Consider the following 19763-nt stretch of genomic DNA (forward strand, 5'->3'; position numbering starts at 1 on the left):
CGGAGGGAGAAGCTGACTCCCTGCAGAACGAGGAGCCTGATCAGGCCCGACGTGGGGCTCCGTCCCAGGACCCTGGGATCACGACCTGAGCTGGAGGCAGACGCTTCACCAGACGCCTGAAGTGCGTAGCGGTGCGGGGTCGTCACAAACCTTCCTTCTGTGATCGCGCAGTGTCTGCGAAGCACAGCGGAAGGAGAGGTGCCTGTGCGCGGAACACGGCCGTGCAACGTCTCTTCTCCCGAGCCGCAGACTGTCGATGTGTCGGTAACATAGCGTAACTCAGGAAGAACGGACGTCCTGGGACCCACAGAAACGCAGCTGAAACAGACAGGAGAACAGACATAAAGTCAGCGCTGGAGGAAATTCTACAATGGTCAGACGGGCCAAGGGAGTCCAGGCGCCAGTCCTTCGTCTGGCACAGGAACGAGATAAACTAGCTAGCGGATACCACCATAGTCTAAAAATTACCTCGATGCCTCACTTGGATGTAATAGTTTGAATGATATTGTTTAATGATGATGAAAAATGTACAATGCATTTTTCAGTTTTATTGAATCTTCAACTGAAGGTATGGGGAGTGCTTATCACTCCTATTTATAGATAAGAAATAACTTAGAACAATGAGGAATTTGTCCAACATTATAAAATCAATAGTATCACAAATGGAATTTAAACCTAGGCAGTTCGACCATAGAACACAGACTTCTGAACATTAGGGAATATAGTATATTTCAGCAAATATGATATATTATTTTGCCAATAATTATATTCCTCAAAATCAAGAAGAAATAAAAAAGGCCATGGGCTATGGGCTAATTCTGACCACTAAGGTAGAATTGTCTGGTCAACTAGAAGTTAAACAAGCCCAGGGACTAGACGAGACCTCACCCCGAAGCACACACCATCAAAGGGGGTTTTCTGCCTTAGTTGTTACACACGGCTAACCTTGTCCATTCTCTGCTGCTCCCAGACCTCTTGCTTACCAGTCTTGCCAGTATTTTCTCCCATTTCTTGTCATTTCAACTATTCCTCTGTCTCTTCCTATGGTGATGGATCTGGCTTTTTACCAAGCAGAATGACCTTACGTGACTTTCAGGTTCCTCTGGACCCTATGAGGGTAAATTGTACAGGGAAAATGACTTATAATGACAATGAAGACAACCAATAAGAATATTTTCCAAAACATCCAGAAAATAATTGATATAATCCCCTGGCTTCAACTTTAAAAAAGAGACATCCTCTAAATGAAGCAACCCCTCAAAACTCTGACTTTGAGAAACAAATCACTCCAATGAGGAGAAAATAGGAAACTGCCCAAAGAAGCAAAGGTGGTTACACAAGACGTCCTCCAAGGAACTCAGTGTGCTGGCCACGCCGCGCCCCAGCGGCAGTGAGCAAATGCAGCAACGTGAAGGTCACGGAAGTGAAAGATGGTCCACCACGAGCAGGAAATGTGAAAAGATCCAGGACCATGAAAATAGAAGGACCATGGGCAAGTTATGTTTGTAATAAGAACCAAATTCACTCATTGTGATTGCTGTCAAAATAGCGGATGGTCCACGTAAGGTAGAACGTTCAGCGAACTCTTCCTTCTGTCTTCCATGTCAGAAATTGTTTTGGTGTGCAAAGGTTAGAGCATGCGCTTGTACTAGAAATCAGGTGCGAGCAGAGAAAGCAGCCTGTCCAAGAGCACGTGAGAGCTTCAGGGGGGTGGCTGAGAGGACCCGGGGTGGTGTCTGAGTCACTGGCGGTGCCCCTGTGGGACGTTAGTAAAAGGAAGTACTGCAGTTAGAGGAATGTCTCCTGCGGTGTTCATGGGAAAGGGAAGGAAGCAAGCTGGCAGAAACTGTGGCTCTGTTAACTGGATGACGCACCCAGCTGATCATGGACTCTGTTGTTCGTAAGGTCTTTGGTGATGTGTTTATGAAGAGCTACTACAGTTTCACAAAATAACATTCAAGCCTGGGTCCATCCCCATCCAACATTGCTCTTCGATAGAAATACTCTTTAGAAATGGTGCTTCTAAGTTCTCAGCAAGGTGTAGATCAAGATTTTCTATGATGGCTCTTACAGTTGAGAAAGTGTAACATGGGCTGCGCATTGTCTTTTCACAATTGCTGGTGGGGCGAGCCACGACGGTGTTGATCACTGGGTTGAAGTCATTGGAAAGTTTCTGGTAGTCTGGTTTTCTCCCTCATTCTAGACCATTCTAAGACTTTTGTTCATATCTTGGGTCAGATCTAGGGGCATAATAATATTAGCTGTGAGAGTGAAAATACATAATTAACAGCATATTCAGGATCTTTTCAATTTGAATGATAGATAAATCACATACAAAAATAATGGAATTAATGGAAAATTTCAGTCAAAGTGAAAAATAGGTACCTTCTCATGTACGTGATGGCAAGAAAATTAGGAAATCTTGGCACATAGGGAAGGACTTGGTGTTTTGGATAACAGAAGGTTCATAGGCACCCAGGTGTGCAGAGGCTGATGACCAGGCCTCATGAACAGGTTCCACCCCCTTCTCTGTGTGTCTAGGAAGCCTACATCCAGAACAATGGTTTCACTTCAGTGAAATAATTTAATTGTGGACGAGCAATTGGCATGGTCCCGAGGTAAAGGGTCTGGTAACCGTAAGAGTTGACAAATGTTTGAAAGACTCCTGATCATCAGTGTGGCAGAGAGAAAAGTTAGGGAGCAAATAACAGCTATTTTCAACTATTTTAGATGCTATTGAATGAAGATGGAGTAAACAAATTTTGGTCATTTTCTTTCTTTCTTTCTTTCTCTCTCTCTCTCTCTCTCTCTCTGTACACACACACACACACACACACACACACACACACACATACACACACACACACACGTCAGCCCTGATTGACACCAACCATAAGGACCTGAACTGAGATCTCTAAGTTTTAATCAGGCCTCAGTTGGTAGGGACAGGAGAAGAAAAAAAAAAAAAAGGAAAGAAACAATAATAAAATTAATTAAATGCATCTACCAAAAGCAGGGACCAGGCTTGCTAATGTCATTAGTGATGTCTAGTTCCATAATTTGTTTGTAATAGCAAGCAATGTGCATAAAAATAGTTTTCAGGCCCCATATAAGAAATACCTTCCCTTTAATTATTTGTCAATGTGTTAGTTCTGCCCCAGAATGCAAAGAAGAGTTGGGGCACTGCCGGCCTGGGAGGTTTTTACATGGGATCCTCCGGCCTCTGAGCTTACCGGAGTCCCTGTGGCTGGTGCTTGTTGTTATAATGCAGAATACTTTGATGAGAGCATTTTTCCAGTCTGGGGGTGAGGTAGCTCATTGATTTTCATGGTTACTAGAAATGAGATGTTGCTTCTATTTCCTATGGACCATGGACCATATTTCCAGTTGTAGCCCTGTGGTTATTTCCAGGGAGTTCCAGCAGGGAAGCCCGTGCCAGACTGCCCTGATGATCCGTGCAGCAGAAATGGCTAAGCACATGGATGGGCAGCACTTCCACAGTGTGAGGCCTGAGACTCCACCTGCACAAGAGATGGGTTTCAGGAGATGAAGGGTGATCTTCTTTGCCAAACATCCCAGGCCTGAACCATGCTGTGCTGGAGCCTGCTGGTCTGAATTCTCTGCCAGAACCCTGGAGACAGGATCCCGTGAGGGGGGCTGGATGACTCCGTGTGCAGACATCATGGCGACTAGACTCCAGGCGAAGGGAGGCCCCTGTGCACCAGAGCATTTTTTTTATAAAGTTTAGCCCACACTTAATTACCATTGTTATATTACTACTGGGGTCTCCCCAGGCTCCACAAATTGCCAAGGACTTGTTCTAATTCACCATCTGTGCTGCGAGATGCTACACATCTCCCTGGGCAGGAGAATTCAGCAGCGAGAGTACTGACCCCATGTCTACTCATCACATGCCTCATAATCCGTCAGGGAAGCCTGATGATCCCCTGGCTCCCTTAATTATTTTCTTCTGTTTATCTTCCCTGTGGTAGTTTGCACTGAACCCAGCAGAGAGCACACAGACTAGATGAGGTGGTGCGTCTGTAACACAGGTCTCCTGCAGTAGGAACTGACATTAATCTTCTGATAGCATTTACATCATTTAGATTATTTCACACATCATAAGGCATCATCTCCCCCACTTTGCCACCGTTTTAATGTGTAGCCTGTGAGATGTCAGTGACAGATGGAGATGTCTCTCACACAGAAGAGCGGGATCTGTTTTTTGTATTAGATTGTTTTGCTAGTATTTGAAATACGTTTGCCTTGCTATATTAGAGTGACCTGTGAGCAGATGAGTTCTATGTACGATAATGTCATGGTGACATTCATATGGGTAAAATGACTAGATGACATGATTCAAAATAATATTGTTAGACCACATTTTTTTTTCAGTTCTTAGAGAACAAAATGGGAACGTATTCTTCAAATGCCTGGTATTTTGTGGTAGATCCATGTAAAATATTTTTACAGCCGATTATGGGAATGCTTAGTTCCACTATAGCACAGAGATGGTGTCAGAGTAGAAAGTGCATGCCCCCGTCCATGACCTTAGCTATACTATCCCCCATGTAAAACGTAGGCCGTAGGACACCAGGGAGGGAAAGTGTCGGAAACAGCCCGTGCTCATCGTCACGTGTCACGTATGCGCCGTCAGAGGCTGGGGGAGAAAGGTCCCGAGACCCTCGCGAGCCACGAGCACTTCTGTCTATATGTCTGATTATTTAACTATACTCACTTAATTCCTCAGGAAATATGCCGTAGGATGTAAAGGTTAATAGGATGCAAGTCTTCTTTTTTCAGGAATTTATAATCAGAGGAATAAATAAGATAAATACCAAATACCTTTGATAAAATCTGCGATGAATGAGTGGCCGCAGAGAGCACGTTAGGGCAGGAACGGGAGGGGCTGGTAGAGGCAGCGTCATGGAGGGAGCCACACCGAGGGACAGGAGGAGTCTCCACACGCAGAGGGGAGTTGATTCATCCAAGGCACGGAGACGCAGAGCAGTGCAGGAGGTGACCTAGATGCCACGGGACGCTTGGTCTACCGGCACAGGCCATGTCACCGGAAGCAGTCCTTGTGGTCACAGGGCGGAGAGGGTCTGCCCTCAGATGGCAGCACAGTCAGGGAAACGAGACCGTCTGCTCCCACAGACTCCGCTTCTAGGGGCTGCTGCTGTGTGGAGCAAGACCTGCTCTCAGAGCTCATGGTCTAACAGTGGCGCTAAATGGGCGAGAAAAATCACGTTTTTGCTTGCTGAATTCACAACACCACGAAACAGCAAAAATTCCAGAAGTATGGATATTATAAATGCATGGTAATAGAAATAGACTCCCCTATTTCTGGGAAACCTAAAATAAGGGAGATTTTTTTTTTAATCTTTTACATTTCTTTTCAGTGTACCAGCATTCATTGTTTATGCACCACACCCAGTGCTCCATGCAGTCCGTGCCCTCCCTAATACCACCACCAGGCTCACCCAGCTTCCCGCCCCCCGCCCCTCCAAAACACTCAGATTGCTTTTCAGAGTCCATAGTCTGAGTCAGAGTGCATAGATGTATTCTAGGCAGACAAGTTTGGGAAGGAAATTTAAGGCATAGTGGGAAGTGACGGAGTGATTGTTTGGGGAGTACACAAAAAGGGACGGATGAAGAATTTCTGGAAGCCCCAGAGCCTACCCAAATCCTGAAATTTTATTTACATTAAGTATGGCTTGAAATAATTGCCCTTGACTAAGACGTGTCAACAAAGATTTGATGCACATTTTTTTGTGGTGTGTGGCGGACCCTCCTTTGATGTACTAATGCACGAAGTGCTCTTTGGCCCATGCAAGTGCCATACTGGGTCACCAACGGAAATACGTGTGTGCTGTCCCAGGTGCCACATGTTCTCTTACTCAGGCAAAGTTGCTGAGCACTGTCCCTAGAACTCACACTTGCAGAAGATAAGAATTTCATCTGCCAGTATTCAGATGTGTTCCTTTAATATGTACAGATCTGAAGATTTAAATGCATCCATCCAGTGACGTTTAATGCCAGCTGGTTTTCCCTGCATTTAAGTGAATCAGAGCCACCTGACATTTCGTGATTGCTAATACTCAAGAAGAGCTTGTAAACAGGCTTTGGAATCCACTGTCAAATAACCTTGCCCTTAGCCCAAAGCCAGTGTTAGTATGTGGAATGGACAGAATGAAACAAATTGCGTGTCTGATTTGTATAGAATTAGATTAGGTCCTGACCACTTATAATGATTATTTTATTTTCAGCAATGCGTACCAGTAATCACAAAGCTGTGATTTGTGCAAAGGTTGAATATTTGTTTTGTGGATTTTCAAAAAATGTATACCTGTATTCTGTTTTAAAACCCAGGTCAATATTAGCATTAGTGCAGATACAAGCCGACACAGAGAAAAGGTGACCTTACGGTAGTGAGCTCTACGTATGGGGAGCAGCCGCTGTGTGTGCGTGTGTGTGTGTGGCCCCATGGGAGGAGAGTGATCCAGCTTAGTTCCTGCTAACGCATGGTTCCATGCCAAAGGATGCAGGGCTCCAGGTCTGTGCATGGCACACCTACACCATGGAAGATATCGTGTCCAACATTTCTTTTTCCTTTTCTGTTTTTATAGAGAGAGAAAAGCAGAAAGAGTGGGGTCGGGGTGGAGGGCCAGAAGGAGAGGGAGAGAGAGAGATCTCCAAACAGACTCCGTGCCCCGCGCAGAGCCTGACCTGGGGCTCCGTCTCACAACCCTGAGATCACGATTGGAACCAAAATCGGGAGTCGGACCTGTAACCACCTGAGCCACCCAGGCACCCCTGGTGTCCCACATTTCTGCTTGGTAGAGTGGGTTTCTATGGAATGAAAGAAAACACAGAACTTTGTTAAATTTCCAAATCCCAGAATCCATTTCTATAATCCCACGAGCGAGTGTAATTGTGGAAGATCTAACATACATCACTTGAAAGGACTCCAAGGTTGGAAGTGTTCAGCTTCTGCCTGTGTCATGATATTAAGGTCAGTCTGCCCTCTGACACCCGAGGCCCAGGGTCTGTCAGTCAGAGAAGCCCCGTTTGTTTCTGGGAGGTTATTTTCAGGAGGTTACAGGATGAGAAGTGGATCATGACACATGGTGAGAAGCTAAGCAGTACTCGCAGCCTCTGTCTGGAGACGGCTCCTGCTCCAACACGGAGCTCCGCGTCCACATTCCAGAGAGCCAGGATAGCATCCTTGCCCAGACGGAAGGGACCCGCTTCATTCACCAGTGCGTGTTCAGAAGATCCACTCTGCCAGGAACAAGCTCAGGAAACCACCTCTGTCCTCTCAGAAATCTTGGACAAGAACTGCTAAAATGTAGAATTTAGATGGACTGAAATACCTGTTTGGTGGGGGTGTTTCCTGCTGCAGGCTTCAGGGTAGTGTGTAGAACCTCCCTTACTGACCTGCATGGTCCCCGTGTGCTGGCCCCTGATGTCAGACAGCAACCTGGGTTCCTGGGGAGTGTGGCCACTTCCCAGCCATGGAGTCCTACCTCCAGCCCAGTTTGTAGGGAACATTGACCCAGGGGGACATCAGGAAGCAAAGCCAGCCCCTCTGACAACAAGGCACTCCTGTCCCTGCCTTGTGTGCTCTGATGTCAACTGGCGGCTTCAGTCAACTTTGCTCCCAGTCTGTTTTACTTAAATTTGTTTGGCACATTTTTATCCCTCCTAATCCAACTTCAGAGAAAGATTATGAAAAGCAATTATCTTTTTGATATTAGGGCATCTAACCAAAATATATAACTACAGTAACAGTTTATACATGAAAACAGCAACGTAGCTCTCATTCTGCAGAGAGCGGCATGCACTTCTGAGGCAGTGATGGTCTGAGCTCGTGGTAAGAAGCGCCGGCTGGTAAACAAGGGGAAACATCCAGATTCCTCTGACCTGGCTCATTCTTCGACAGAACAAATGGAATCTCAGCAGTGTTGGGGTTTCTCCTTGTCCATTGTTCCGTTTGTCTTTATAGACCAATTTGAATGACCTCTTTTATGTCATAGCTTGTAGGGTACAGAGACATACCGGGCCTCAGAGCTGGGCAATAGCCGGTCTGGCACTGAATTCTTGACTCTACCGATGATTCAGAATCTGTTTTCAGAGTTGGTGAATCGCCCCTGCAGAGTCGTACCCAGTGTGCACGTGGGGAAAAGGCAGACGGCCAGACGCAGGGAGAAGTGGAACCGCTCCTCCACGTTTGAAGCAGAAGGAAATCTGGTCGTTTCTTCAGGCCGTGGCTCTACACTTCTCTCTCTTCTGAATGACAAACCATATGGAATTGCAGTTTTCTTAGCATTGTGCCTCCCTCAGCCTGCTGTCAGCCGGTGGCATCGGGGTCAGCTTAGTGGCCTATTACGAGGCTCATTCGTAGGACTGACATAAAACAAGGCCAGCTCAGGCTCCTCTCTCGCAGCGACTCCTGTCACTGAAAGCACTTCCGACTGGCACTTCTCAAGAACTGACGTCCTGGTGTGATTCTACTGGCCACAGAATTGTCTGTTAAAAAGAGAAAAATAAGTTCCGTGATCCGTGTTTAAACCGAAGCCAAATGAAACAAAATAGAAAGAGGTGAAGAAAACACCAACAACACGGAACCTTGGGGCCATGGCATGGGGCTTCCTGTATGATCACAGTGTCTCAATGAGTCGATATCTTGTTCTGAAATACGTAGGACTGCCCTCATTTCAATTACGTGTTATATTTTGCTGTTGATGGATTTTCTTATCCTTTGCTCTTGTTTATACTCCGTGGACCTGTGATAACTAAACCCATCCCAATCGTGGCAGGCGCATGGAGTCAAGTACGGTGCACACGGCTCAGAAGCTGAGAAGGCCAAAGAGGATACCCTTGTAGTAAATGGACCATTTGGCCATATAACTCCATATTCTTCATACTTGAACAGAGACGGAAACGTAAATAGAATTTCTCATTTCAGCAACTAGACTGCCTTTCCATCATCCTTACCTGGCTAATGAATGGACATCGTTGAGCCTTAAACGTTGACTGCGTCAGGCTTTCCTTCCCATGTGCACTAATGGCACCATGTCCCTCCCTGCCCCACAGCCCACAAAGTGCTCATGACCTTGGGCCTTTCCATAGTCTGCCCCGACTCTCTTTTTCACTCGTACTGTCTGCGGTTGTATCTTACCCTCTGTGTAATCTCAAGCCCAGGAACCTTGCTGGCTGGTAGGAAATGGTTGTGAAATTATTGACAAATAAGTGGAAATCGCCTAGCAGACAACATTTTTGGATACACTTTGACAATGGAAAGAACATCACTATCAACTGTGAGGTTGCTTCGTTTCTGTTTGCTGGCGCGAGTGTTCGATGAGTGACTCATACCTTGAAGAGCATGAAGGCAGTGACAAAGCATTCCATGGTAGATGCAGAAACACACTTTCCACAGAGTGTATAGAACAAAGCTGGAGCTGCATCAAGGTTAGAAGAACTCACAGAGGATTTAGCACAATATTATCATAAATTCATAGAATCTTACACTTAAAAGAGACTTCTGAGTACCCTGAGTTCAAATTCTACATATAGTTTTTTTCCCCATTCAACATTTTTACGTAATGTTGACATTTCTTGTTAAATCTTCTAAGTGAAATTGTGTGAACATTGTCTATTTGTGGATAGCCTAGAATTGGTTCTTGACTTTGAATGTTTTGAAATGGAACTCAGTAGAGGGCTGGAATATCATAGAAGGGAAAATCAGATTGGTCCGTCTTAGCTTCAGACCAGGCTGTCACATGGTCTACGTTCATTCAAATCAGAAGGCAGAATTAGCAGGAGATGTGGTTGATGCTCCCCTCGGGCCCTGAGCTGAAACGGAGAGTTTCGGGAGGCATCCTCTCTTTTCTTTGGGTATTGAAGCCCAGTTCCTCAGAGAACTGAAATGGCCAGGTGTTCCGGAAGAGTTGCTATTTGGAATTGCTGTTTCCCCACATGGCTGTCAACCCTTTGATTTGGAAAGAAGACGGGCACCTCCCTGACTTCTAAGAGTAGCTCTGTGCCAGGCTTTCAAAAGACAGTGCAGCCTTAACGATGCGGTCTTACTAAAAAACACAATAGAGAAGGGAATATTTTTGAAGGTTTGAAGGTGAGTGTAGCCAGGGGTATTGTCCAAATCAAGGTGGGCAGGTATTATGAATGATGTGGGCTTTCCATCGCAATGTACCCTTCTCATCATCCAGTCGCCATGGGGTCCATGCCCGCTTCTGCTGGAGTGGTGGCAGGCTTCAGAGGTAACCCCAGAGTACATACATGATCTAGAACAATAGCGGAGAGTCAGGTGACCCACTCTGTCTTGAAGATTGAACTGTGTTTTTTGGTGCACATTTCTAGAAAGCAGATCTTTCACTGGTCACCCCACCATGACTGCGTTCCTCCCAGTCTGTGCAAGCCTATGTGCCGCCCCTCTGGCTGCCTTTCTCATCACTGTCACTGGGGTTGGAAATCAGCTCCATCCCTCTACCCAACAGTGTGCATGCTGTGCGTGTGACTGCCTCTGGATGGGGGAGGGCTTTGGAGCCAAGGCCAGCGTTCTGTGGTAACCCTCACCACGCCAGAGTCTCATTCTCCAACCCCCAGAGCATATTCTTCCTCCTCTGAGTTCTCTGCATGCATCAAGTCTCTGTTTGGAAGAGGTGATCTGGACCCTTGTCAGAATCGACTCAATTGATCTGGCCAAGTGGAAAGAGCCTGTCAAGGCTACAAAGAACCAGCCAAAGCTAGCATGACTTCTTTGACCCGACCTCTTAAAAACGTTCAAGCAGGAAGGCCTAGCCATCGATCTGGTTTTCTCCCTCTCTGCTCTGCAAAGTCCCCTTGATGATAATAAACTTAGCTCAAAGCCCAGGAGAACGCAGTGCTGCTGAACAGTGTCTTAAGCAGAAATATAGATTATTATTTTAAATTCTTCTAGAATGGTGAAGTTACCTCCAATAGTTGCATGGCAACAACTTCCACCTTTCTCTGTCTTGGGGTGGTGGAGTAGGTTGTCTGTTTTGTGTAAACCTTTGTTAGCTGTGTGCTCTCTTTGGGAAGTAAATGGCCAAGGGAAGTCTACAGCAAACTACTCTCCATGTACTCCAACCTGGATCACGCCCTGCCCATGTAAACTTTGAGGTTTGAATAGATCATTAGGAACTGATGGTGAATGACTTTCTCCTCTTGTCTATCCTAAGCCCACGTGTAACATGGGTAATGTTGGGTACTCCCAACGCTTCATAGTTTGTTGGTTAGTAAGATACTCTCTCCATAGGAGAGGAAGGGAGGGATTAGGAGGGAAAGGGGAGGGAAGGGAGACAGGGGACGAGAAAGGAGGACAGAACAGAAGGGAAGGAAAGAACTTGGAGAGGAGAAACACCGAGCCCTGCCCGTCCATGTTTCCTCTGTGCCATGCGGCACCTTATGGTTTTTGAAGGGGAAAAAAGGGTGAGGACACTAGATGAGAATGGGAAGACGGACCGTATTCTGGACCACTGCCATAGGGTCAGAGTCACAGTGGATTTTCCAGTGGAAGGGAGAAATGCGCCTCAGCTCTGAATGTTGCCTAGGGAGTGAGGGTTACAGCCAAGGAGAGCTGGGGTCTCGGCTGGGAAATCTCCAGCAGGGAATGTCAGGGGTAAGGGTTATTGTTAAGTGACCTAGCAGGACCTTGCTAAAGTTGGGGCAAGTGAGCAGACCTCACCTGGGGGTTGGAGGTGGCGGGGGAAAAAGCCCATCAGATATGGGGGGTGGGGGCTTCTTAGTAACCTGACTCAGCAGAGTGTTTGCTAGAACTGGATTTTCCAGGATGGGGCATGGATGGGCCTATGAGAAGGCTCAGGACCTAGGCAAAAGTCGAGTCAAGCCAAGCATCTCCACCACCATTCCAACCTTCTCTCACAAAGAACCGACTGTCGCTTTACTTCCTTCTCCACGTGGCTGTGGTGTGTTAAGAAGCTTATCTCACACCAGCTTCGCCAAGGGATCATCTTCTTAGAGTCCGGATTCCTTCCCTCCGTGCTGTTCTCCTCCCTTTAAGTGTGAACGTCCGCCCCATCCATCGCCCACCTTCCCTGTTCCCACTCTGCGCACGGTTCCTCCTCAAGCCTAGGCACATTGGGCTTCAGTAACATCTACAGTCCCGCTTCTCCTAATTCTACTCTGTCTTCAGGCTCCCTTCCCTGTGGCTAGACTCTTCTTTCAACCGCTCACAGGCCCGGTCCACCTTGACGCTGGAGCAGGAGCACATGGTTTGTTTTTTGTTGTTGTTGTTTTTGTTTTTATTTTTTTTTTATTTTCAGCATAACAGTATTCTTTGTTTTTGCACCACACCCAGTGCTCCATGCAATCCCTGCCCTCTCTAATACCCACCACCTGGTTCCCCCAACCTCCCACCCCCCACCCCTTCAAAACCCTCAGGTTCTTTTTCAGAGTCCATAGTCTCTCATGGTTCACCTCCCCTTCCAATTTCCCCCAACTCCCTTCTCCTCTCTAAATCCCCTTGTCCTCCGTGTTATTTTTTATGCTCCACAAATAAGTGAAACCATATGATAATTGACTCTCTCTGCTTGACTGATTTCACTCAGCATAATCTCTTCCAGTCCATCCATGTTGCTGCAAAAGTTGGGTAGTCATCGTTTTTGATGGAGGCATAATACTCCATAGTGTATGTGGACCACATCTTCCTTATCCATTCGTCCGTTGAAGGGCATCTTGGTTCTTTCCACAGTTTGGCAACCATGGCCATTGCTGCTATAAACACTGGGGTAAAGATGGCCCTTCCTTTCACTACATCTGGACCTTTGGGCTAAATACCCAGTAGTGCAATTGCAGGGTCTTAGGGAAGCTCTATTTTTAATTTCTTGAAGAATCTCCACACTGTTCTGCAAAGTGGCTGTACCAACTTGCATTCCCACCTACAGTGTAAGAGGGTTCCCCTTTCTGCACATCCCCTCCAACGCATGTTGTTTCCTGTCTTGCTAATTTTGGCCATTCTAACTGGTTTAAGGTGGTATCTCAATGTGGTTTTAATTTGAATCTCCCTGATGGCTAGTGATGATGAATATTTTTTCATGTGTCTGATAGCCATTTGTATGTCTTCATTGGAGAAGTGTCTGTTCATATCTTCTGCCCATTTTTTGATATGATGGTCTGTTTTGTGTGTGTTGAGTTTGAGGAGTTCTTTATAGATCCTGGATATCAACCTTTTGTCTATACTGTCATTTTCAAGTATCTTCTCCCCTTCCATGCGTTGCCTCTTTGTTTTGTTGACTGTTTCCTTTGCTGTGCAGAAGCTTTTGATTTTGATGAAGTCCCAAAAGTTTATTTTCACTTTTGTTTCCTTTGCCTTTGGAGACATATCTTGAAAGAAGTTGCTGTGGCTGATATTGAAGAGGTTACTGCCTGTATTCTCCTCTAGGATTCGGATGGATTCCTGTCTCGTGTTGAGGTCTTTTATCCATTTTGAGTTTAGTGTACAGTGGAAGAGAATGGTCTAGTTTCCTTCTTCTACATATAGCTGTCCAGTTTTCCCAGCACCATTTATTGAAGAGACTGTCTTTTTTCCACTGTATATTTTTTCCTGTTTTGTAGAAGATATTTGACCATAGAGTTGAGGGTCCATATCTGGGCTCTCTACTCTGTTCCACTGGCCTATGTTGTTTGAAACCAAGCATAGTTTCTGGTGTTCGTCTTGCCTTTGAAATTTCACAAGTAGTTTAACCATCCACCGTCAGACACTGAAGTCCTTAGCATCCTTCTCCTGACCTTCCACGTTTAATAGGCTATGAGATGGATCCCTGTTCACCCCAAACGTCTCTTCCCCTTTTATAGCTTTTATTTGGAAATACCATAACAGGACAAATGATATAAAATCTCAATAAGAAAAAGAAGTAAAATAAATGCATGGGAAAACCATAATTGAGGAAATAATTTCATTAGCAACTCAAATTTTTTAGTAATTTCATTATTTGAAATATTAGTCACTACACATGATTGTTCAGAAAAAAATGAATACAAGTTACAAAGAAAAAAAATTATATCAAACAAAAATAAATGTAAATGGAAGAAATTCCACTAAGTTAGGCACTCAGTGATGTTATTCACTTATCAGTAAAGGTAAACAAACGGTGACTGCAGTACTTTTATAAGAGACAAAATCTCCAAAATGTGTTTATTGGTTTTACTTGTGTTTGTAGCCGGCCACTGCGGCTCCCCGGATCCGATTGTGAACGGTCACATCAGCGGGGATGGCTTCAGTTACAGGGACACTGTGGTTTACCAGTGCAATCCTGGCTTCAGGCTGGTGGGGACGTCGGTTCGGATTTGCCTGCAGGACCACAAGTGGTCGGGACAGACCCCGGTCTGTGTCCGTAAGTACGCTGGGAACCAGTTCAGCAGGTGCTTCCTTCAGTGGCATTTTCTCTTGGTGTGAAGTCTTAGCGCACACGTGTGCAGCCTTCGGAGGGAAGGAGAGTGGAGAGGCGTCCCTCTCACCTGTGCTGAGAGACCTGCTGTGGACACCACTTCCCCCTTCTGTCCCATCCACTTCCCAGTTCGGTTTCCTTCTTGTGGCTCCAGACGGCTGTGCACAGTGGATGTGCACAAACAGGTCCCAGGACGAGTGATGTCATGCACTCATTTTGCTGATTTTATCCCAGGATCAACAAGGTGGAAACAGAAGCTAATTATGGGAGGCAGAGACGCTGAGTCTGTCTGCAGGCTGGCTTTGCTGAGTCCCCAGAATAGCCTCACGCCCTTCCTCTTCTGTGTTCTTTTCTATTTTTGTCATTGTTTCATCAAGAACACAGAGTTCGTAAGCAGTCCCTTTTTTAACAGGAAGAGGTGAAACTATTTAATGACTGTCTTCAAATTTTATACCATCCAAGGTAAATATGGACCTGTATTTTTAGAAGACAGTGTACGCTCTATTGCAAAATTTATTTTAAGCCCATTGGTTTTTTCCCTCTAGTATATTCTTTATTTTCCTGTGAATTAAACAAAGGAAATGTTGATATAGCTCTCGTATAATGACAGAAATTGTCTGGGATGGTGCAGTGGGGACTGTGCAGAGTTCAAGGGTGAAAGCTTGGCTTAGGAGAAAGAGCCATTGACAAGATAAGTGAGGAGGAAATCACCAGTTTTATGTGATGTGTTTCTTTTGAAAGGGCCACAGAAGGATATGTTTGGGATTTGTATGGCTGTTATTTAGGGTGTGACATTAATGACAGTTCACTACATGTCAAAAGATCCTAGGATTAGGATTGTCAAAGGAAATGCTATTTGAACACACACTCTTATTTTGCTAATTTCATGGTGTTTCAGTTGACATTGGCATAACTTATGCATATACAACTTAAATCATCAGCCAAGCCCCTATAATGTTTCAAACAAGGGCTCCACAAAATTGGCTGGTGTGTTCTAAAAAGAGGTATTCAAAATTTGTCATTAATTTAAGAATTTTAGCGCCTCTTGTTTGTCACTGCTTTCACTGAGTCATGCAATACTCTGTCCTGATGTGAGAATAATTATCACTCTGAAGAAAGTGCACTCATTTGCCAGTGTTGGTAGTTTTCCACATTTACGTTAAAAACCGGTGGGTCCCCGTACAGTGCTTCCTCGTGGTTTCCCCTTCCAGACATCGGTGGGATCTGTAACGTACTTGTATGTCTGTGGAGGAGGAAATCCAGGGGAGGGCGATGGCCTGGGTATTTTCTGACCCTGACAAGGACCTGTGTTCCTCTGCAGCCATCACCTGTGGCCACCCCGGGAACCCCGCGCACGGGTTCACCAACGGCAGCGAGTTCAACCTGAACGACGTGGTGAACTTCACCTGTAGTGCCGGCTACCTGCTGCAGGGCGCTGCCCGAGCCCAGTGTCGGAGCAACGGCCAGTGGAGCAGCGCTCTGCCCACCTGTCGAGGTAGGAGAGGCTCCCGGAGGCTGAGGGTCGCGGCCGACGAAGGTACCCGTGGGCATGAGGCTTCATGTCAAGGCACAAGATGCCACAGACACTTTCACTGCTGGGGTTGGGGACATTTGTGACAATAAAGCAACAGTCCCTCCATGGTCTTGCCGGCTCTGGCCAGGGGCTCGAGCAGGACGGCCTGTCGCCCTCTGCTTCTCTTTGACCGTCCACTCATCCAGACGGCACCTCTGCATTTGGAGCTTCTAGACGTACAGATCCACTAGGAAGTTCTCATTGCTTTCAAATCTTTTTTTTTTTTTTTCATTCTTTTCTTTTTTTAACTGCCATACAGATGTAGGCTAAAACCTGAATTTTCAAGAACATGCTATTTTGGAGCTTCTGTATTTCTAGATGCTTGAGCTCATCACATGTCAGTTTCTGCTTTGGTGCTTTTCATTAAAACGTCTCATGTGCTGACGGGGAGTCAGTCGGACTCAAATGTAAGGGTGAGGGGGTGTTTATGGCAGCTGTGCTATGAAAGCCAGACACTTAACGCGCGCTTTCCTCTCGCTGACAGCACCCTCCTGCCTGCCGGGCTCCCAAGGAGGCCACATCCAGATAAGACGGCAGTACAAAGGATCTAAGCCATTTTTATAAAAATTGTTATGTGAGCCTGGTAACAAGCTGTGGGGTCCTGGTACAAGTTTTGGGTGACGTGCCGGGCTTGCAGTCTAAACGAAGCGAAGTCTCCTAATTTCACCTCCCTCAAACCCTAACGTTCGATTCACCCTATTTCAGTGTAGAGGAAAGAGAGAACCCCCTGGTCCGCTGGTCCCCACTGTCCCCAGAAAGCAGGCTTCGATCTGTCCCCACTTTCCCCAGAAAGCAGGCTTTGGTCTGTGACACGGTCGGGCATGGGGTGCACTTTCTCCCTGAGGCTCTTACAGGAGAGCCCCTCACTGCTCTGCTGACAGTGTGGTTGGTATGGTCGGCTGGAAAACTAGCAAGTTTTACCTTCATCACTCTTACCATCAACCGCATGAGCCAGGGGCCAGGGTGAAGGCTGAGTGGGGTTAGGGGGCACCTTTGCCCCCTAAGGCTGGCTTCTCTGTGGCATCTCACCCCTCAGCTCTGAACATCTTGAGGGCAAGAACGCCTCACCTCTTGCCTCTCCCAGGGAAGCCGGACTCACACCTATGGGGCAAGAACTGGCCAGGACACGAGCAGCAGCGGGAAGACAGAGCTGTGACGCTGGCCGCGTGTCCGCATGGCTGTAGGGATTTAGTTCAGTTTGATTCAGTTTGAATCAGACTGTTTTCTCCACATCTAGGGCAGGAAAAATACAGCACAACGGAAACAAGGATTAAAGATGAATGCCCACAAGTGTGGGCCTGACTTATCCTCATGTGGGGGTACAGACGGAGTGTGTGCCGAGGGTGTAGGTCCGTCGGACTCTCCGTCTGCTCCCCAAAGCCCTCCTATGCAGCTGACTATAACGTCTGTGAAGCTTGTGCTATAGTCGAAATGCTGTTCTGCACACTGTCAGTACCGAGACAGGTGACGGGATTTCACAGCTTTAACGAGACACAGTGAAGAGGACCAGGGCAGTGAGCTAGTTGGCGGCGGGGGGCGGGGGCATGCCATCCACCGATGCTGAGACATTGTCCATTGGACACATGACATTTTCTTGCTGGACGAAAGACAGAATGAACTCCAGTTGGGGGCTTTTCATGATCAGACCTTTTTTGGGATCTATATTCTGTTTACCTCTAACCTATACTGATGAAGAGGACTAGAAATTAAATGCTGTCATTTGTTAATTGTTTTCAGGGTTTTAGATGCTGCCCTGGAATGGACAGTTACCTCTTCAGTCTTCGTTTTGCCTTTTCTTACCTTTCTCCCTTTTTTTAACAAATAGGGAGGCACTTAATTTTTTAGCAGACTTTATTTTTCAGAGTGCAGAAAATAAATGTGGTAACTAATAGAAAAGTTAAGCAGAAGAAGTGGATTTCCCATGTGCCCCCTCCCCACGCAGGTGCACACTATCGGCGTCCCCACCAGACGGAGTGTGCTACAGTTCTTGAACCCCTAGGGACACGTCGTCTTCGTCCAGAGCCCACAGTCTACAGCAGGGTCACTGTTGGTGTCATTCACTGTATAGATTTGGACCAGTACATAATAACCTGTATCCCCTCTGAGAGTATCATGCACCGTAGACTGACCACCCTAAAAACCCGCACCGCCCCACCTGTTCATCACTCTCTCCCCGATTAACTGTTGGCAACGACCGATCTTTCCACCGTCTCCATAGTCTGGCCTAATGGAGAAGGTCATAGGGTTGAAATTAAGCTGGAATGGATCAGATTAGACGTGCTTCTTTCGCTTAGCGATATGCACTGACGGGTCCGAGGTACCTCTCCGTGCTGGGCAGCTCATTTCTTTCTCGTGCTGAATGATCCTCCATTGTCTGGACGGACAATGGTTTGTTTGCCCATCACCTACTGAAAGACATCTTGATTGCTTCAAGTTTCGGTAAATAGAGGAAACAGGGTGGTTTTTGTGTGGACATGAGTTTTTAACTCCTTTGGGTAAATACCCAGAAGCATGACTACTAGACTGTGGGGTAAGAGCATGTTTAATTTTGTGAGAAATCACCAAGGGTCTTCCAGTGTAGCCGCACCGTGTTGCCTTCCTGCCAGCGATGGGGGAGGGTCCCCGTGGCTCCTGTCCTTGTCAGCTCTGGGTGTTCTCAGTCTACTGGACTTTGGCCCTTCTCATAGGTGTGTAGTGGCTCTCCTTGTAATTCTAATTTGCGTTTCCCTGACAATGTACCTTGTAGGGCCTCTGCCCTGTGCTTCCCTGCCTGCTGGGTACCTTCCTTAGGCAGGTGTCTGTTAAGGTCTGTGGTCCAGTTTGTGCGTGGGTTGCTTAATGTCTTATCACTGAGTTTTAATTGTTCTTTGTATATTTCCAATTAATCATCTTCATTCATTACCTCCTTTGCTAATATTTTCTCCTACACTGTGGCTTGTTTTCTCATTCTCTTGGCACTGCCTTTTACAGCATAGAACTGTTAAATGTGTGGTCCATTTGGAAAGCTGCTACATCTGTGGCCTTTGATGCAGGCGGGGGCAGGGGGGTGGCTGGTAGATGCTGTCCTCTGGGTGGTGAGTGCGCTGGGAGTCACTAGAACACCTCCAAGATGCCTTGCATATTGCTTCTTGTTCTCTATTGTTTTGTTTTCTTCCTTTACAAGCTAAGAGATAGGATCTAAGGTACAGAATTTACATGTTTAGTATAAAACCAGGAAAAAGCCTAATTTCAAAGAGGACAGGCTCATAAAGGTGGTGAAGCCTTAGGAATAAAAGAAAAAAAAAAAGCATAAAGCTCAAAAAATTGAAGGTAACAAAAATAGCTACTTTTTAAACAAAATTTCCAGGGATTTGTACTGTATATTGCAATACAACCCGATTCTTCTCTTACGCAGTTCCTCTGGAGTAAGTCCACGGAAGTTTTAGGATGTCTCAGCTCATGCAAGCCTGCTCTTGGGCATGATTTCTTCTCCCAAGTTCCGGATCATATCTAGTTCTCAAGTGTCTGATTGTGGTCAGTGAATTGTGGAATTTGAGGTCATCCTACAACATTTAGTTAGTTCCTGATGTGAAAGAGAAATCCCACCCAGAACTTTGGAGGGGAACTACGAGTAAATCTGATGTGAGGCCACATTACAGAGACATTTCTAGTGTCTGTGGACACTCTCGGGCCCCTCATTGTTCTCAGACTCAGCCCTTCACAGGGACAAGCCAGGCCTGAGCCTGCAGCATCTGGGGTCA

At 46.3% G+C, this 19763-nt stretch overlaps 1 protein-coding gene across 2 annotated transcripts in view; it reads left to right on the forward strand.

The window, feature by feature from the left end:
- CSMD1 (CUB and Sushi multiple domains 1) overlaps window positions 1-19763 on the forward strand; it is a 1941062-nt gene that overhangs the window by 1875063 nt on the left and 46236 nt on the right. For both annotated transcript variants that reach the window (XM_032328946.1, XM_032328947.1), the window contains 2 exons: window positions 14223-14396; window positions 15772-15945. In XM_032328946.1, the coding sequence (XP_032184837.1) occupies window positions 14223-14396; window positions 15772-15945 (348 nt within the window). The remainder of the gene's footprint in view (window positions 1-14222; window positions 14397-15771; window positions 15946-19763) is intronic.

The sequence above is a fragment of the Mustela erminea genome, chromosome 21 (assembly GCF_009829155.1).
Source record: "Mustela erminea isolate mMusErm1 chromosome 21, mMusErm1.Pri, whole genome shotgun sequence".
NCBI classification, from domain to species: domain Eukaryota; kingdom Metazoa; phylum Chordata; class Mammalia; order Carnivora; family Mustelidae; genus Mustela; species Mustela erminea.